Source organism: Taeniopygia guttata, chromosome 9, assembly GCF_048771995.1.
Source record: "Taeniopygia guttata chromosome 9, bTaeGut7.mat, whole genome shotgun sequence".
NCBI classification, from domain to species: Eukaryota; Metazoa; Chordata; class Aves; order Passeriformes; family Estrildidae; genus Taeniopygia; species Taeniopygia guttata.
The window spans coordinates 2,893,276-2,914,014 of record NC_133034.1 but is presented as its reverse complement, the minus strand read 5'-3'; the positions used below and the strand labels follow the sequence as shown (position 1 = coordinate 2,914,014).

General features: G+C 40.9%; 2 protein-coding genes across 3 annotated transcripts in view; both read right to left on the bottom strand.

Moving 5' to 3' along the window:
• Nucleotides 1-7,639, bottom strand: part of ARHGEF4 (Rho guanine nucleotide exchange factor 4) — a 222,335-nt gene extending 214,696 nt beyond the window's left edge. The window contains exon 1 of the mRNA XM_030280163.4: nt 7,450-7,639. Within this exon, the coding sequence (XP_030136023.2) occupies nt 7,450-7,467 (18 nt within the window). The 5' untranslated portion in view covers nt 7,468-7,639. The remainder of the gene's footprint in view (nt 1-7,449) is intronic.
• A 7,637-nt stretch (nt 7,640-15,276) lies between these two features.
• Nucleotides 15,277-20,739, bottom strand: part of AMER3 (APC membrane recruitment protein 3) — a 41,210-nt gene continuing 35,747 nt past the window's right edge. For both annotated transcript variants that reach the window (XM_072933238.1, XM_032749941.3), the window contains exon 3: nt 15,277-20,331. The gene's annotated coding sequence lies outside the window, so the exon portion shown is untranslated. The remainder of the gene's footprint in view (nt 20,332-20,739) is intronic.

Below are 20,739 nucleotides of genomic sequence, written 5' to 3'. Positions count from 1 at the left end.
TGCCCAAGCATTGTTGTGGGTATTTATACATTTTGCTATCTGGCAATGCCTTATTAAAGGCTCTTAACAGCACAAATTCTTCCTTATTTGCCAATTTTCTTCCAGATATGTACATAAACACATTCAGAGAACCACACTTGAAGCATCAAGTGAGAAGTTTTATTTCTTTCCAACACCAGTTCTGCTTATCTTCCAACACAAAACATCAGGAGGAGAAAAAAAATACAGCACCTACTTAGATTTCTGTAATAATGAGATACTTTCTAGGAAAAGCATCAAATATTCCAGAATGCACAAGAAGTGATTTGCTCTCAAGTCATCTGCTTACAGGTTCTTAATCCACCCTGTGTACTCTGTTAGTCATGCAGGACTTCAGTCAAATTTTTTGAGCTAATCATCAAGTCACAATTCAGCAAGAAAGTTCTGCTCTGATTCATGAGCTGCAGTGCTGCAGAAGCCTGCAGGTTTGTTATAGGAACCAGGCTTAAAGTAACAGCATAAAGAAAATAATGCAGCTCTGATTGATAGTGATTTTTGAGAACTGTGAAAGGCAGTTCCACTGAAAAGTAGCTATTGAACAAATTCTCCCATGTTAATGAAGGTGTGATAATTTTAAGAGAATGAGGTTGTAAAAAAGGGATGTGGCTATCTTTTCCAACAATCATTCCCCAGGTTTATAAAGAATGTTTTGAAATCATTCTGCACATCAGCCTTTCACAGCTTGCACTCTGAACACACTGCTTGTAGCTCAAAGCTGGATTCAGGAGATGGCTTGATGAATACTAAAGATATTGGAAACATTTCAATTCCTGGCTTTTTGCAGAGGGGAAAGGAAGAAGTCAAAGTCCCCAGCACATACTGGATGGTTGACACTGCCCATAAAGAACTGAATCTCTGCCCAGAATGAGAAACCAAGCTGAACCGAGCTCGTTGTCAGGTTCAATACATTCCAATTTTCTCTCTGCTGTTTTCCATTTTCATTGCTTTGTCTCTCTACCACACTTAGCTCTACCCAGCACTGCAAGTACTATTCCAATATAAAACACACTGTTTAAATATTTCTGGCCCACAGGAATCCTGCAAATTAGAGCATAAATTAAAGGAAAACAGACTGAGAAATATTACTCCTAAACAAAACAAGCCCTATAGAACAACTTAAGATGTTTTAGGGGTTAAGTGTATCTAATCAGACTGTTTGCCCTCAAAGCCTGACCCTGAATAAAATATTGGAAGTTTTGACCAAATGAGCCAAAGGCGGTTGATTTTTCTGGCTGAAAGCTTAAAGAGTTGGTGTTCCAAAGGGGAGGGAAGGGAATGTTTAAAGCTTTCTGCAAAACATCCCTTTTTAGTTGTATCAAGTTGCACATCTTAAAGCCACTTATTGGCTTTTACTCTGAGGACTGAAGACAAACAGTAGGCTTCAGTGGAGTTCCATTAATAGCCAAACAAAAAACACTTTACTGAGAAAACATGTATTTCTGCAAGCAGCTGGCCCAACAGAGTCCTCTTTCCAACAGCTCTGCAGTTCTGCAGTGTGGAACTGGAATCATTTTACAAAATTTCTGATGTTTAATAAGGGAGAGTTTTATAAAGGATCCTTTCCCTCAGAAGGATCATTAGCTAAGTCTGTTTTCACTCCCTGAATACCTACTTGTGAACGCTGTTAACTTTTACCTCAATCCAATTTTGCTGAGATTGGCCAGAATGTTCAAAAGTTATTGGGAAGGAGTTAGAGATGCAGCAAGACCATGTGAGCATATCAAATAACAAAAACAAGCAAATAAACCTAACACCAAAAACAACAAAACCCCCAAAAAACCACAAAAAAGCCAAAATTGACCAAGCAAACAAAACCACACCCACCTTGTCATTTCCAAAAAACACTTAAGGTAGCTGGAAAATAGCTGTGAAGGAAGTCAGCCAGGTCCCCTCACAGAATTCTTGGTCCAAGTATGACATGTCCACTGGTTAAACCTGTATCCCAGACTCTGTATATCAAGGTCCAGCTCCTTCCTCTGTCAAAATCTTCCTTTGACCATAATAATACATGTTGCAAAAGAACTCAAAAAGATAGAACCACTTCAAATTTGGTTTTCTAGACCCAACATTCTCATGCTTAAAACAGTAGTTAAATGTTCTCACAAAGTACACGGAGAGTATTACAACCAGAGTAGCACCATGTTTGGCAGTACACAATTGCATCTAGCTACTATAAAATTGTTATGAGAATATATATCTGATAGATTTATCCCCCTTCACTGGGCCATTTTTTTAGGGGTTGTCCTTAGGAATCCAGAGAAAACCCTCTCCTGGAGAAACTACCTGCGCCTTAGAGCTTCCAACCTGTTGGTATGAGAACACAAGTGTCACCTCCAGAAGTGGCCACAATTTCACTGAAGATCTTTTAGAAGTCAGCACCTAAGAAAGGCATAATAATTGCCACCCTGCACCCATTTTTCCTCAAAGGGGTGGCAAAAGAAAGCAGGTAGTGCCTTGTGAAGTGTGCCTACACTTCCTTGTAATCAGAGGCTAATGGCTAGAAAATTCATTCACATTATAAGAAACTCAGATTTCCTCTTCTCCCTTGAATGGGTTTCATCCCATACTGTTGCACAGGCTGACCTTACCATTGCCCATAATTACAGGAAGATAGTCCAGCCCTACAATGTTTATAATCAGAAGGAAAAAAAAAAAAATTAAGAAATAAAATCAAACAAATTTCCTATCCCCTTTACAGGCAACGAGCTGAGCCAAGGACAGCAAGATTATGAACACAGAATGATACATCTATTGAATAGCAAAGAATTAAGCCCCCGTGCCCTAAACTATAGGAAAGTGATTTAATCTTTTACTTGGGATCCATTCTCATGCATTACATGGCATTTAGAAGTTCATAGCAAGAGCATTTGGAAGCTCTGTAGCTCCCAGTACTCAAAAATACAGAGACAAGACAAGAAATTGAATTACAGATTTGTCTCACCATTATTCTGGCTTTTGTATAGATTTCAGACTGTTAAAAAAATACCAGGTGAGCTGACAGAAAATGCATAAGGTATAGTAAATAACAGGGAAATCACCAGCTGATTTTGATATTCAGAGGTACAGAATATTACTGAAATATTGTAAATTATGGAAACAGAGAATCAATTCAACTAAATATATGTTAAGTCTTAATTAAAGAAAGAGTTGAAGTCTCTTTCCTCATCCCCACAACTCATGGTGACCTCTGAAAACAGAAGCCTCCCTCAGGGAAACATGAGTGGGAAATTTCCCAGATGTCAGGCTACAAAGATGCTTCTTGAACTCTGACACGCTTGTTGCATGTGTTCCCATGACACATTGGTGGAATTTGATTATTTTGTAACTAAACTTCATGTCAAATTTCATGGAAGCCCACTCAGATTGGTTTCTCACCTGCTAAACACAGTCTCTCCTCATTCTGTCCATGTTAATTTACAGAAGGGTGAGCTCCCCTGACACAAAGGACGCATAATTCTTTCTGGGGGAGCATTGATCAGGAGTTACAGGGAGTCACTGATATTTTCCAAGTTATGAGCACCTGGGGCCCTGTCTATAGCCAAGAGCTGGAAACATTTGGATGTATAGGGGATTCACACAAGCTGTTACAAAAGGTGCCTCTGTAACACAGCAGCACCATTTCAGTGCTGCTGGCCTTCCCTCCCCTCCCACTACAGCAGGGATTGCTGGGTTCTGCCAAGTTGCAGAAACTAAGAAAAGGAAACACTGTGCTGTTTTTGTTCTTGTGAAGGGGAAGGAGAAAAAAAATAGCACTTTTTGGATGGATTAGGACTTCCGAGATTTAGGTCATGGAAGAGTGTCAGGAAATAAGAAAGTGGGGTCTCAAATCTAAACGGTCTTTAAGAAAGCTCTGCAAGAAAGAAACATTAATAAATTAGAGGTTTAGTTATCCTCTTGGCTTAGCAGGGCATTGTAAGGTTCTCAGAAAGCTTTCTGAAGACATTTGTGATTTTAACAGAAGTTACATTACCTCTCCTCACTCTGCTTTATAGTAGTATGAATTGTTCCTTCCCTACTCAAAAAACTTAGATGCCCTGTGCAAATGTAAGGCCATATGCAAGCACATAAAATCACAGACAGAAACATCTCTTTTAGCTTATGTACTTTAAAAATTCTTCCTGTCGTCCAAGAAACTATCCACGAAGAAATGAAACAACCATTTATCCTATGGGATAACTCATGCATGTTGTGCAAAGCCACTGTGTGCAGACCACTCAATATTTTGTGCACACTTCATGATTAATATACAAAAAAAAAATAAATCTCTGCATAGGCAATGAGTCCTGGGGGCTGAAGCTGTTGCACACACCCAAAGCAACTACTAGATTTGTAGCCACAAATTAGGTTCTGCCACTTTCTGTAATATGAATATGGCTCTTAAATCCTACAAACTCATTGGTTGCAAATAGTTCAAACCACAAGAGAATCAATCAAATTAATCAGCAACCAGACAAGGTGCAACGTTCCCCAGCCTGGTTCAGCACTCCTCAAAACCGTCAGGAAGTGTGTGTTGACCAGGACTCTGCCTCACAAGTTGGCTCTGGCATCTGCCCTAGGGCTGTGTGGATTCCTACCCCTTTTCAGTCAGCCTCACAAAAGATCCCTGCAGAAAAAATACCAGAAAAAGTCCTATGAGAGGGTCTCTATCTGCCCCCTAATGCAAGCAATTGGCACCACAGGATAAATGCTACATATAGACAAGAGCAAAGACACTACAGATATGGAATATGTGTGGAAACAAAGCTCTCTAGCAATCCAACACATAACATTGTAGTAGTGCTCAGTTTACATTTTGATGTTATATTTTTGTATAGCTATGCTGTCAAAACCCCTGACATTGTTACTGCCCCAAAGCTGCCCTGCACATGGGAGAGAGGGCTTGCTGCTGCTGAGGCACCACCTGGTCCCACTCCAGTGGGCTCCACCCCATCATCATCATGGATCTCCTCTGTCATAGACTTCTGAAGAAAAAACAGCCAGTAAATATTCCCTTGACATTTGTTTTGATCTGTATGGTAATCAGTCTAAAAATAATAAGATTTGAATGCAAAAACAGAGAAACAAAGACCTATTACACCAACTAAATTTACTAATACACTCTTGTTACACCAGTGGAACCAGCAGGATCTTAAGCTCAAATGTCTCAGTGCTTCCCTGATTAAACCTAAAACCTTAAATCATATCACTTTTGTAGGATTCAATGTTTCTCTGCTTGGATCTGAACACTACAGTAGCTTTCTGCAAGGAATTAAATGGAATTAACTATAGCATTTATACCTGGATCCATGCCTTGTTGCTTCCCTATCCAATAACACATTAGGCAAAAGTATTTTTATTAGATGTGGCCAGATCAAATTTAAAGTAAGTCCCACCACAACTTCAAAACTTCCAGTATATTTTACAAAAATGTTCCAAACCCCCACCCAATTATTTACTTTTATGAGGTTCACATTTTCAGAGTTAAAATACATTCCAGTGCTCATCCAACACAAGAGATTAATGTAAATCAGCGAAGAACATGACAAGAAATTGCACCTAGAAATTAAACTAAAATAATCTTGGAACACTTGCAATTATGTAACAGTGTAGAGAGATAAACTGGCTAGCAATTACTAATGTATTGCTTTGTGTAGTACTCCATGAGTAGCCCCTACAAGTTTCCCTTGTTGGGTCTCCTGTTTCAGGGTATAACATCAATATTTAAAAAGCTCCTTCTACTAATAAACAATGAAATAAACTGCATGGTACATAGTAATTAATTCTCAAATCCTTCAGCAGAGATTTTGATCAATTTGTATTTTAAGCACAAAAGAAGTTAACTAAAAATATCACAGACTTGTACTAAAATTTCTTACCTTGCAGAGCTTCAACAACAGCCAGCATATCAGGTACACTGTCTGAGTGAGTTTCACTCTCATATACTGTTCAGGCAAAGAGGTAAGGTACATTTGTCCCAAATCCAGCTCTTCATGGACAGCACTACTGCCAGCATTAACAATATCTTCTTCCCCACCCTCTTGTGTTTCTTTCTCCTCTTCTGCTGATGCACCCAAACATCTATTGAACTCCATTTTAAAAATGTCCATCGTATCAGACCCCTATCCCCCCCCTTCTCCACAAAACCCTGATCTTTCCAGAGACAACTCAGGAAACCTTTAATTTTATATCAATAATGATATTCCCTGATCCTCCACAAGTATGTAGACTTGTGTTTAAGCCAACCCAGAAAGTTCAGGCTGTGGTAGAATAAACTTTCTTTAAACTGTATTGGATTTGTGCCTTTCTCTTATTAAACAACCTCCTGCAAATGTGTGTACAGCTACAAGACAAATATAGCACCAGCTAGCCTTGTCATACAGCACAAGAATACTCCTGCTGTTGCCAAGAGAGGGGAGAAAGATCCCATTTATTTAAAGAGCAAGTCCTCAGCATCAGGACTTCAGTTCATTTTTTTATCAGAAGATGAAAAATCTGTTATCTTTGAAAACTTTTTTTTTTTGTCAACTGTGTTTCCTCAGAACAAATCCCAATTCTTAAAAAAAAAATTATGTTCTTACAGAGGAGGGTTTTATTATTTCAGAGACTTCCAGACACAGTAATTCATTGTTTATGATATCACAGATGCCAAGCTTGCAAAGACTACAAATTTCAAAAGAAAAATGAGGTCTTGCAGATGGACTGGAGCCAAGACATTCTCAAATAATGAACAGGCCTTCCATAGGCCAAAACATGAAGAAAATATGCAGGAGATCAACTAAGTAATTTTTAGTTAAACATTAAGCAGCTCATCTCTTCCTTGTGACAGCTCAAATTTGCACATTAAGAAAAATTTCAAAGACCTTTAGCCTACTCTTAGTGACAGAAAAGACCTGAAGATTTAGGTTTAGCTGTTTCAATTATCAAAATTCAACAGTATCAACATCTAAAAGGCATTATTTTAATGAATTGGATTAACTTGGCTGGTAACTTCATGCAAAAACTTATACTTTCTACAAATTATTTCCCCCACCATAGAGTGGAGTAAAGGAAGACATCAGTGTAGTTTGCTGAAGAATTAATCAAGAGTTCCAGTATCTTGGAACATTGCCCTTTTTAACATATCTAACACTCAAAGGTTCCATCCTCTTAGACCACCTTCAAGCATCTCATGGCAGTTATTCACTAAATGCTTACCATCCAATTTTACAATCTTTAATCATATTAAACACCACCTTGACCTATCTCAGTGTCTTTAATAGGGCTTCCTGTGTTACATATTTTCTTATTAGAATGGGTGTTTCAGAAAACAAAAGGTAAAAACAAAATTGTTAGGCAATTTAATTTACAGTCTGCCCACAAGAAAAGGCAAATGAACTGCAGAAATCATACACATTTCTCTGTCTGATATATTTTGCAAGGTGTCTGGCTCACCTGGTTCCTCTGATGCATACAGCTGCCACTCTTCCCCTCTTTTCATGCTCACACAAATTTGAGAAGGAGAAAATACAATGAATTGGAGATCCAAACCTTCCTGAGACAGATTGCTAGAACACAGTGGAACATAGTTTCTCTTCCTGCAGGCAATCCTGAGTACAGGTGTTGAAGGCAAGCTGGCTCTAGCAACTGCAAAGGAGCTGGACAGTATCCCAGTGTTCACTCCTCCTGGCCACATCCCTCTGCTGTCAACACCATGAGCCTGCAATTCCCACACAGTGCTTACTCTGACATAACACAACTTCTAAGTAATCCTCAGCAGCAAATCCCCGCGTTTTCCCACCTGCAGGGGATTAGGGTACCACTCATGCACCCAAAAGTCAGCAGGCAGGGTCCTTGTGTGGCAGCCTGCCCTGCACAGGGACAAGCCAGCACTCCTCACCCCTGAGCACGAAAGCAGAGTAGTTCACGGGGAGGAAAGTTCCTCAGCTCTGCCTGCTCTCCTGCCCCTAGGGGTGAGCAGATTACTACCATTGTTTGGAAGCAGTTGTGGCCATGCCAAAAGCCTGCTCACTGTTGCTGCCAATTTTAAACACAGATAAAGAACACTTGACATAGAAAATTATAGGAAAGGAGAAGTTAAACCAAAGAATTGTCAAAAAGCAGAGGACTGAGGCATCTTATAAAATTGTAGAACACTGTCAGCTGAGAAAATTATAAGGGTGGAGGCAGATGAAAACTGCATATATTACTAAGGTATTTTCTCTTGTCTGTTCCCAGAAGGCCATGACATTGCCACATACTGACACAGTCATGTTATTTTCATCTTTCTGTTGCTTCCCAATTCTTTGATTCTGACCACTAAGAAGTTTCTGCATGAGATATTTTCAAACTTAGTATTTCTTCTCTAATCCTTGGCATCCATGATGTGAATAATGAGATATGAACCAACAAAGACAAGTCTGCCTAAGCTATTTTCCAACCCTGGAAGTGCAAATGAAATTATAGTTAAAATAAGATTTGCTTACTCTATCCTTCAGATAGTCAGCAAACACCATTCCCAGCATTTCTATCCCAAGCAGAAGCCATGACAGCAGATCTCAGCAATTTTAGCACAATAAATCACATAGGCTTGGACCAAGCCTTAGGGGTCCATGACTGGGAATCCTTAAGGGGAGTTAAAAAGCAGTCTGCATGCAGTGTCCGGATACTGGGTTTGCTTGCTTTCATAGGTTCAGTATCTCAAATGGCTTCAAAATCTTAAGATAAAACAAGTATTCCAAATAGTAACTTTCTGTTATAACTTGATGAAAATTTTTTGCAATTAGGAAGAATTAATTTTAGCACCATACTGGGATAAGTAATTTTCCCTTCACAGCCTGTAGTCACAAGTCAAATTTTGTTTTCTGTTGGATTTGATACACATTTGGAAACAGCTTTTCTTGCCAGATACAATTACTGAGCAGCTCCCCAGCTTTGTTAGTACAAAATGTAGAAGAATGGGTCCAGACTTTTTGGTTTGCTATTTTAGATTTAAAATTATTCTTAGCAGAAGCATATTACACTCCAGAGGAGTGCATGTAAGCTCTTGGCAGCCAGTACCTAGTTTGCTATTCAGTTCCGCTCAGCCTGAAGAACAGCTGCTTACAAGAGTTCTAGATAGTCCTATTCTTCCCCATCTCAAGATTTTAAAGCAACCTACTCTGGCCCCTCAAAAAAACAAACTAACAACCCTCCCCACCCAAAAAAAGTCCACAACAAAAACCTGAACAAACAAACTAAAACAAAAACACTCAACCATTCAAATAAAAAAAAACTAACAAAACCCCAAAGCACCCCACAGTTTTTATTTCTATTATCCTCATCTCTACCTCATTGTCCCATGTGTTTCTAAGTATATTGTAAGGAGACTTTCAGCAAAAGGAGCTCAGAAAGCAACTTCTAAAATCTTAAATCCTGTGTTTTTGTAGCCATCCTGACTTACCCCTGGCCTGTTAAAAACCTTCAGTATTACTGTAGCATTCAGTAGCTACAGTCTGAGATATTTAAGAGGTCAAACATGTTTGACCTTGAAATGGTCACAATTCCATATCAATAACTGGAGGCAGTAGAGAGGAAGACAAGAAATTTCAGAAGAATGGGGTTTTTGAAGGGCAAGCTGCTAAAAGCTAATGAATTGACATGTAATGTAATAGATTCTTCAGACACGAGAGAACATGACACAAAGCAGTTGAGAAGCTGTTTCAGTTATGAAGAGCAAATGGCTAAGAGTACTGAGATGTCAGTTTACCTGATCATCTAGCTTAAGAAGTCAATCCACAATGAGTGAATTGTTTAAACTTTATGCTTTCCCTGCCAGATTCTACAATGGTATAGTTTTGAAGTGGGGAAGAGAACACAGCACTGACATTACACTTCCACCTCCACAGGCTCCAGCAATTTTAATTAAATCTCAGAGCCCTGGGAATGCAGTTAACCTCAACTTTACCCAGCTGACTGCTCAGCCCTGGTGTTCCCCCAGCAGGTTTGTATAGCTGAAACAGATATCTCAGGGTTGTGTATCATAGTAGAGCTCCAGCTCAAATGATTTATAGTAAATATCTAATTGCATGTGGAGTACCATTTGAGTTTATATGTACATAATCTATGTATATTTACACTACTTACCAAAGGTCTGTAGCTGATATAAGCAGGTTTGCAGTAACTGATGGTCACAGACTCCATAATTCTCAGTTGAATGGCCCACTGAAATGGCAATAAACAGCATTTTAAACTTCTATAAACTGTCCAGAATCTGCAGAAATAAAATCTTCAGACAGTGTATAGCCCATTACAGTCCTATCATGAGTGATTATTCCTTTTCTCAGACTTAGCTCTAGCAACAACTGTAGCAATCAGACACTTTTAAACTGGCACTAATATAAATGGTGTCTGGAATATTTGCAAAAAAATAACTCTAAATCATGCTACCTCTCACTGCAAGTTATTCTATCACTAGCACAATGGAGATTTTTCTACTTGTTTTTCTACCACTTTTTTAACTGGAAGATTTTTTTTTCATTATTATGGTTTAGATACAGGCGAGAGACTGAAATAAATCCTTTTAGGAGGAGAGAGCTTAGGACATGAAACTGAATGTAACCCTGTCTGTTCCTGATGAGGACTTCACTACTCTATTAAGTGCCAGAGCATTGTCCTTTCCTGCTCAGTGACCAGCCTCAGGTGCCCAGTGACCACAAGCCAAGTTTCAGAACTGGCAGGGTAATGGCTCCCCTTCCACCACCAGAAAGAAATTTCTTGAATCTGTATTTCAGAACATCCTGTATTTCTACCACAATTGTGATGGCCAGAAATCTGTTTAAAACAAGAACCCCGCTCCTCAAAAGTTGCTTGATTATGCAACAGGAAGTATTAATATTGTATCTCTCTTGTTTAGAGGTACCAGTATTATCATGAGCAGTACTGGTCCTCCATACACTTTCCAGTATTTCTGCAGTAGCTTCATGGCTCTCTTGAAGCTCCAGAACCTCTCATCCTCTAGTTTTGTCTGAATCCCCTTTCCCCTTTCATTACCCAAGCTATATATCCCTTAAGGAAATGGGATGCAGCAAACCTTCAGGAAAGATGTTGTCTTTCCTGCTTTTTTCACTGCCTTTTGCTAAAAGGTTTTGATTTGTTGCTATTTGTAGGGCTACAGGCACTGAAGTTTTGAGTAAAAAATGCATTTTTGTTACCAGAAATCCTAAAAGGAGCTACAGGGGAGCCCTAAGGAGAATTCTTCAACTGTCTGAGAAATTCCCCCCAAACAGTTGAGGACACATAATATTTGTGATTATTTTGAACTTCTAGCAATACTGCAGTAGTGCTTATTTTTATTCAGCACCTAAGGCAGAAAAGCCTCCCTAATCAGCACAGGGAAGAGTTGCATTGTAAGTAACTGGGCTTCTTGTGGTATTTGATGGACTGTTTCCATCTGGCTGAACTATTACCCAGCACACTACTCAGCTTTGTAGCACTTTATACTTATTCAAAAATGCACAAGAGTATTTAGAGCTATTTCCTGCATGAGTTAGTCATCACTGGATGGCCATCCATAAAACCTCCACTGGGATATAAAGAGCAGACATCTGTCTGCATGGAACTGAAGGTGTGACATGTAAAAGCACCCAAGATGGTGCTGTGTGCCCAGAGCAGTAAAGCTCCAGACTTAGCTCAGGCTGTGCAAAATCCACTGAGAATTCAAAAAATCCACTGGAATGAATCTGGTAGCCAGCGTGTGTGCAGATACATCAGCAATATCAGCGGGTGAAAAGTCAGGAGGAACAGATCTCCACACAGTGTTCTGGGAAACGTGCAGCCTTTGTGTGCATTGAATCAACATTTGCTTTTCAGTTAAGGGAAAAAGCTGGGTGCCATGAAAGATGTGAGGCTTTCTCAGATGAAAGCCTCTATGGGTTTAAACCATGGTTTACCTAAATGCAGATGACCAAAACCGTAGTTTATGTGAACAGCAGAAACCACATAAGCCTCAAAGAGCCAACTTTTGAGAGAAAACAACCCTTTTTTAGCATATTCTGACACATGCTGCTTGAGATTGGGTCAGCAATGTCCCAGGAATTGGAGTTCACTCTGTGCTTATACATTTGGTTCTTGTCCCAGAAAGTTTGGAGAGGTGTGAAAATGAAAACTGGCTGTGCTGAAAGTTAGCCAGGCTCCTCTAATCATCAAGGAAGTTCAGCTCAGGTTTCCACCAGCAGCTTGTGGTTTGGAATGAAAGAGACTATTCTAGTTCATAGCAGGATGTAAACACCCTTGACGAGTATTACCCTTCTTTGGAGACCTCTGGCCACCTGCTCAAGCATCCATCCTTATTCTGAACTTATTGCTAGTGCCCTGGGATTTGGTGTGGAGGAGTGGCAGTAAATACATGTTTTCTCCACTGTCTGAGAAAGCTTTGAAATCATTGCTATATGTGCCAGGGGAGAGGGAGAAAGTGAGCATGATTTTACACACGCTGCTGGGCCTCTGCCAGAGGGCCTCATGCCCTTTTGCCTCATGCCTCCCAGCCTCTCCCACCCCAAGCTACCCCACACAGACCTTGTGCCCCAGCCAGAGCAGGGCCCTGAAGTTTGCTGGCAGATCCCCAGGATCTCTGAAAACACATTCTCCCATAGATGCTGCTGGCACCCGAGAGCCTCATCCCAGCCCAGCACTGTACTCTTGTGGGGCATTCTAGAGCAATCCCCCACCGCTCTCCTGAGGGGCTCCTGTGCAGACTTCCAGAGGGGCTGTGCAGTGAACTCACTCCCTGATGATGTCCTGGGAATTAATTAACAGAATTATTAAAGTTGGAAAAGACCTCTCAGATGAGCGAGTCCAACCTATGGCCTAACACCACCTATCAACTCAACCACGGCACTGAGCACTACATCCAGTCTTTCTTTAAACACCTTCAGGAGCAGTGACTCCACAACCTCTCTGCAAAGTCCATTACAATATCTAATCACCCTTTCTGTGAAGAATTTCTTCCTAGTGTTTAACCTGAACCTCCAGCACAGCTTAAGGTGATGTCCTCTCATCCTGTCCTGTTCCCTGAGAGCAGGGCCGGCCCCACCTGGCTGCAGCCTCCTGGTCAGGAGCTGTGCAGAGCCGTGATGTCCCCTGAGCCTCCTTTTCCTCAGGCTGAGCACCCCCAGCTCCCCCGGCTGCTCCTCACAGGACTTGTGCTCAGCCCCTTCCCCAGCTCCATTCCCCTCCCTGCACTGGTTACAGCATTTCAGTGCTGAATTCAGGGGCTCAGAATGGGACACAGCACACGAGGTGTGGCCTCATCACTGCCCTGGTCCTGCCGGCCACACCATTGCTGACACAGGTCAGGTGCCTTTGGCCATCTTGGCCACCTGGGCACACCTGGGCTCATGTTCAGCCACTATTGACCAGCACCCCCAGGACCTTTTCTTCTGGGCCAATTTCCAGCCTCTCTGTGCCCAGCCTGTAGTGCTGCAGGGGGCTGTTGTGGGAATGTGTGACACTTGGCCATCTTGTACCTCATGCTGTTGACTTCAGCCCATCCATCCAGCCCATCCAGATCCTTCTTCAGAGCCTTCCTATCCTCCAGCAATGGAAGAGCCGAGTCCTCTCCCCCCAACACCACAGGCAGCTGCCTCCCCACAGCGCTGAGGGAGGTGGGAGATGGCCCCACTCGGCTGCAGCTGCAGCACTCGCAACCAACCTCTCGAGGGAGCAGAAGGTCAGCACCCTCAGGCTCCTTCCCAGCAAATCCCCCGGGAACACAAATCCCTCGTGCTTAGTCCTCGTGCATGATTTGGGGGCCTCGTGGGGTGAGGCAGGTGTGAGCAGCATCCCACCGGGGAGTGCCATGAGGGGCGGGCAGGCACAGGTGCTGTGAGGGACAAGGGACACAGGTGCTGTGAGGGGCGGGCAAGCACAGGTGCCATGAGGAGCAGCAGACACAGGTGCTGTGAGGGGCAGGGGACACAGGTGCTGTGAGGGGCAGGCAAGCACAGGTGTCATGAGGAGCAGCAGACACAGGTTTAGTGAGGGACAGTGGACACAGGTTTTGTGAGGGACAGGGGACACAGGTGCTGTGAGGGACAGGGGACACAGGTGTCGAGCAGGTAAATTCCTGTGGTGGAACAGAGCTGGGTAGTCTGGTTCAAGGCAGGTCTTGGCAGCCCAAGGATCTGGGGCTGCCTTGGAGGAGCATCCCCACAGGGAGGTGCGAGGTCAGGCGTGAGCCTTGCTCTCCACAGCTTGGCAGAGCCTTTTGAGTTAGTGTGTTCAAAGTGCACAGGTTCAGGTGTTCAAAGCACTTCATGCTTCCTGGGTGCCGTGATAGAAGCTGGGGCAAAGCTGTTCAGCTGGAAACAGTTGGGGCTGTTTGTTTTATAGGAATTATGTGACAGAGGTGGAAGTGGTTTGTGTGTGGTTGGGTGAGCGCTCTGTGGGTGGGAGTCACACGTCAGAGAGAAGAACAGGGTTCTGCAGCGTCAGGTGAGCACTCCAGCCCTCCTTGTGCCAACACATGCTCAGCCAGAAGGTACCGAGGAGCACCATGGATTGTTATCTGGTACCTAGCAGACCGCCTGGTGTGTGTTTTATGGTGTTTTGTTAACTTCTGTAGTGACAGCAACATGCCTTTCTTTGTTCTATGTGTGTTAAACAAGATGCTCCTTCTTAATGCATCATCAACTGAGTTCGTATTCTTTTTATTTTCATTATTATTGTCTTCCTCATTACTCAACATGCACCTTCTAAAGAATCCCTGATAGGAATATGTAGGTTGGTACTTTCTTGCACTTGTATGACTGCTGTTGCATTTCAGGTTGTGCCAGCTTTCATTATATTGGTGTTCCACCATGGAAAAACTGGGCTCCTTCCTTCCCTTTCTGCAATTTTCTACTTAGGAGCATTAATGCAGGGTTACAATTATGCTATCATTAAGCAAATTGTTAAAAGGACTTTAAAAGTCTTTGTAATTGAATGACAGATACTTATGACTGAATCAATTTAAATATTCAGTATAAGACTATCAGGATAAGATTACAGTATTTTGATCTTGATATTCTGATTCTTGCAGTGCTGATTGACTGATAAAGCAGTCCTGTATAGAGAAGAAGAATTAGAGAAGTGAATTTTGCCTCTTTATCTCTTTGATATAGGCTGGGGGTTTAAAGAAAATAAATTATTAATAAGAAGTAGTAGGGGTTTTTTTCCTGAATAAAGAATTTACAGAGTTGGAAAGAGTAATTCAATAACATCATATAAAACAATAATGTGATATTGACTAGAGACCAAACAACGTTGAATCCAAGTGACTTTAATATGTAATGTAGAATATGGTAACTAAAATATAATACATAAAGCATATGTACATTAGATATGACATATATGAAAAATAATTAACAAAATAGGTTAAACAGCATATAAATGCACGTGTCTTAGTTACATAATAAACCGTGTTTGTACTGAAATTTTATTAATCTGCTACTCAGATTTTCAAAAGGTACCTGCTTGAGATTTCTTCCCTATTCTTGAACTTAAGTTTTCATAAATCCTTTTTTTAAGTGTGTGTCTACACACTTATTATTATTATTTTATATATATATATGTACCATGCATATACATTGTTGATCAAGAAGTTTTATTCTTTTCCTTAAGTAGAAGTCAGAATACGTAACATTGTTCTCTCTCTTAAATATTCCTCATTTTACCTGCAACTTTATTGTGTGTCCTGTGCATTTACTATAAAATGTCAGTGTTTCCTAAATCCTGCCACTAAATGCTCCAACTTACTGAGAACAATGGCTATTACGAGTTAAGTAAAGTATTGCTCTGGGACTTGTGCCTAAGTTCCCATCCCTTACATCTGACTGCGGTTTTAATACTTTTAATACTTTGCTTTTGGAAGGAACACTTACCTGACAATTCATGTACTTCTTCCTACATTTTTTTCAGACTATTTTACTAGTATGAGATTATTTGCACTGCAGTTTTTTAAAGGGGTGAGTGCTCTCTCCACTCATAGCAGTATATGTGGGTTTGTTAAGGGTACTCAGGTGTCTGGTCTTTGTACTGAGAATTCCAATGAATTCTGCATTTAAAGAAGGAATGTCAAGAACTGATGTCTTGAGAAGAATATAGTTTTATTTTAAATAATTTTTCCAGAACAATTTTTCTTGCATTTTGATGAACCATACGATGAGGGGAGGGGGAAAGCCCTTTCTTCCTTTTTGGAGGTTGTCTTCAGCATCATGGTATTATTATTTTAATTATTATTCTGATCTTTGTCTGGACACAACCGGTCACTGCTTCCAGTCTTGCAAAAACAGGACAGGAAGTAGGTGAACAGTTTCATACAAGCTGCTTTGAAGTTTTGTACCCACAAAAATCTGAAAAAGTTTTCATATTTTATCTTTAATTTTCTGTTACATCAATTGAAAAGTTAAAAAAAAAATCTAACAGCACAGGGGAATGACAGTATGTTAGTCTGAATGCAGATAAAGAAAGCTGTCTCACAGCTACATAGTGCATGAGAAATTGAATGCTTACCTACAATGAATATTTAAAATTCATATTAATTTCACCAGCCTGTCTTCATTTGTTAAAGAGATGTTGCATGGCTAATATAACAAGTTTAATTTAAAGATTCTCCTTTAAACTCATGTACAGACAATCTTAGTAAAGACCTTATTTAATATGACCTCGAGGAGGGAAATTTTCCATTGGTTCTTTAAATTGAGATTGATTAAGTGCCAATGATTTTTTGAGCTTTCCCCAACATTGCATCAGCAACCATGCAACTCCACTGGGAGAACTAGAACAGACTAGAACAGACTGCCCACAAGCATTTTTTCCATAGTGTATAATGCAGATCCACAGTTTTCTTTTGGCAGCATGGATTGAACCCAGGACCTTAGAGTCAGAGTGCAAGTGTGAGGAGGCTGCACAGCAAGATCACTACCCTGGACTTCTGGAGAGCAGATTTTGGCCTCTTAAGGAGGGATCTGCTTAAAGCCCTGGAGACAAGAGGGGTCCAAGAAAGCTGATTGATACTCAAGGGTAATCTCCAAGTTCAGGAGAAATGCAACCCAAAAAAGAAGAAAATACGTAAAAAGGCCAGGAAGCCTGCACGGATGAACAAGAAGCTCCTGAACAAACACAAAAAAATAAGTCAATGAGGATGGAAGCAAGAAAAGGTAGTCTGGTAGCAATACAGAGAAATTGTCCTCGCCAGCACTGTCCAAGCAGACAGAGATTAGGTGAGGAAAGCTAAAGTCCTGATAAAATTCAATCTGGTCAGGGACATGAAGGGCACCAAGAATAGCTTCCATACATATGTCAGTGATGAAAGAAAGATTAGGGAAACGATGAGCCCTGTCTGGAAGGAAGCATTATGCCTGGTTACTCAGGATGCAGAGAAGGCTGAGTTACTCAGAACTTTTTTCATTGGTTTTCACCAACAGGTGCTCCAGCCACACTGGCTGAGTCTCAGAAGGCAAAGGAAAGGACTCGGAAAATGAAGAGCTGTGCACTGTAGCAGCAGATCGTGTTCAAGAACATCTAAGCCACCTGAAGGTGCAAAGGACCATGGAAGCTGACGAGATTCATTTGCGGGTCCTAAGGCGAGTAGTGGAAGAAGTGGATGAGCCACTATCAATCATATTTGAGAAGTCACAGCAGTCCAGTGAAGTTCCCAATGATTGTAAGAGGGGGAACATAACATTCATCCTTAAAAAGGGAAAAAAGGGAGATTTGGAGAACTACAGACCAGTCTGTGCCTAGCAAGGTCATGGCACAGATCATTGTGGAAACTGTGCTAAGGCATGTAGAAAACATTGGAAGTGATTGGGACAGCCAGCATGACTTCAGTGAGGGCAAATAATGCCTGACAAAGTTGGTGGTGTTACAGCACTAGTGGATGAGGGGAGAGCAAGTCACATCTATGTGAACCTGTGCAGAGCATTTGACCCTGTCCCACGTGACATCCTTGGCTTTTAACTGCAAAGTGGAAGGACCACGCTCAAAGTGTGGTGGCCAAAAGCTCAATGTCCAATTGGAGAGTGACAGGGGACATTCCTCCAGGGCTGGCTTTGGGACTGGCCCTGTTTAACATGGACAGTGGGACCAAGTGCACCTCAGCAAGTTTGCCAGTGACACCAAGATATATGGAGCAATCAACATGGTGGAGGGAAGGGATGCCATCCAGAGGGACCTGGACAGGCTATTTATGTCAATGCTGAACCTACGTAAGAGCAGTAAAAGTCATCTGTCTTGTCTGCACCTTTTCCCTCTGGTTTGCAGACAGCAGCAGGGGAGGCTGGTTAGCTGTAACATATGAGATGGGCTTAGAGGGAGAAGAGCAGCAGCAGGAGAAAGACACCCTGGAGGTAAATAAAGTTAGACAAATAATTTGTTGCTCTGTGCCTGTAGGGTGGGGAAAAGAATAGTCTCCACTGAAATACTGTCTCCTTTGGTATGTGGGAGCATGATATCCTGTTGCCTTTGTTTTCCTCTATGAAGTCAGTTACTCCGCCTGAAACCCAGGGAACAGATGTGCAGTGTGCTGCAAGGAGAAGAAATTCTGCCTCTGGTCCTCGAGGCTCTGGGCTCTTCATAACAAGAGATGTTGGTGAGCTGAAGGAGGCTACTGTGGTAATTGCAAAAGGAAAGGGATCACTTGTGTCAGGAACAATTAATTCTTGTACACACTGTCTATTGCTGGAATATTAAGCCTTATGTTTATTATTATTTGGTTAACTCAATTCTAATATGTCTCTTAGTATTTTAGGGGAAAATGCCTGTATGATGAATTCCTTGGCATTTCAGGCTTTTGTAGGTTAAATGACAACTTCAAAGCAGTCTTCAGAAATACTATTGTGTTCCATGAAAGAGGGTCTTCGATGCTTATAATCTATATTTTCAGGATATACTTGTGATAAAATGAGTGCATTCTCAAAGTTGATTTATGCTGGCAGTCTTGGAGCATTGGAGAGGGAAGCTTTCCTCTTCGTAAGTGTCGAGTAATACTGAAAAAGCTCAATAGCTAGGGGAAGTGATTTCACTTTATAGCTTCCTAGTCCTTCTATATCATGCATTTTAAAACCCAGATTCTGCAAAATGCAGACATCTCTTCAATACTGTGGTTATATATTCTTTACATTATTAATGATCTAAGGTAGAAATTAACTTTTGACATCAAAATTCAGGCATTTAATCTAAGGTAGTTTTCCCTTGGTGAAGTTCCCAGCCTCATATCCTTCTTCCACTTTTCCCCATGACAGCAAATCTCAGGGCAAAGATACCACCCCTAAATACTGTCCAAGGCAGGATACTAACAAAGAGGTTGTAAAGGTCTCTATAAACACACCATGGCCAGAGGGGACCATTTAATCATCAGGTTTCATCTACAAAGCATAGCGGGTTTTCCCATTTATTCTCAAAATACAAGACTGTCAGGACCAGGTTCAAACTGAGGTATGAAAATGATTGTTAAACTAACTCCAAGAAAGCCACAAAAAAAATGGAAACTGGGTTAACAGCGTATCTTGTCTAGTACTTTGAGAACAGTTTTTCCATTAGAAAAGGAAAACTTCAGATAGGGTTAAGTGCAGCTGTAATAATGGATATTAAGAACATGTTTTCTCTCATTTAAAATGGAATCAATTTATCTTTTTAATGGTGATTTTCACATATAACTCATTATTCTACTCGCAATTTCTGCTATGATAAACACGCATTTTCGGACAATATAGGGCATACTATAGTCCACTTCCTGATATTTTTGGTTTTTTAAAAAATACCTTTTCCTAGGCAGTATCTTGCCATACCAGTGTAATCTGCACTAGAACCCTGTGGCTTTGTTGCCATAAAATATATAACGCTTTTCTCTAAAATTAAAGAAAAAATAGTACAAGAGAAAACTATTTTACCTCTTCATAACAGCTTCCCAAATGAAAGCTCATTCTGCACATACCTGTGTTTTAAAAATATAGTGATATTTTCAGTTGTTGTGTGGCATGATATGACAGAAGTATGCTATAATTTTTTTCTTAAACCTTATCATGGCATGAATTTTTTCACAATCGTACTGAACTTGGGTTTGTTTTTGTTTTTAAAAAAGAGTATTAGTTACCAGCCATCTGCAACTGTGGCTTAAGGGGCATGTGGTTGTCCAGAACTCCTAACTGTGCCTGTCATTTCAACAGACTGGCATTATTTTCTCCTCTAAAACTTCCAGTGAGATCTCCAGAGAGAAACCCTCGTTGATTATCATCTTGGTATAGTGTCATGGAACTGCCACGCTATGCTGTGTTGGGGGTGCATCCGTTTCTACAAACAGATTCTTCAATGTTGTACCTGCAATATAAGCAAAAACATTTTAAATGTTGGCACATTTGTTTCAGGTTTTTATTTAAAATATATTGGTGAGTGAATGAAGGAAAATAACAAAAACCAGAAATAAAAATTAGCTACCACCAGAATGCAACTAGGGTCAGGTTCACTATGACATAAGAATTTCCTGTAGTTTAGACAAACCAGTCTAGGGTAACTGTGTACCATATACCATCTGCATCTTCTTGAAAGTGTTTTTTTTAGCAGGAATTTTGTCATTAGGCTTCTGAATTTTCATGAGCTAAGTAAAGCAAGCCCCCAAAGCCCTTACTGTTTCTAAAAATGTGCTTTAGTTTCACATTATTCTTTCCAGTGATGCAGTGCAATGGTTTCCCAGTCTTTTTGCAGGGGAACCTCACTTAAAGAACCAAA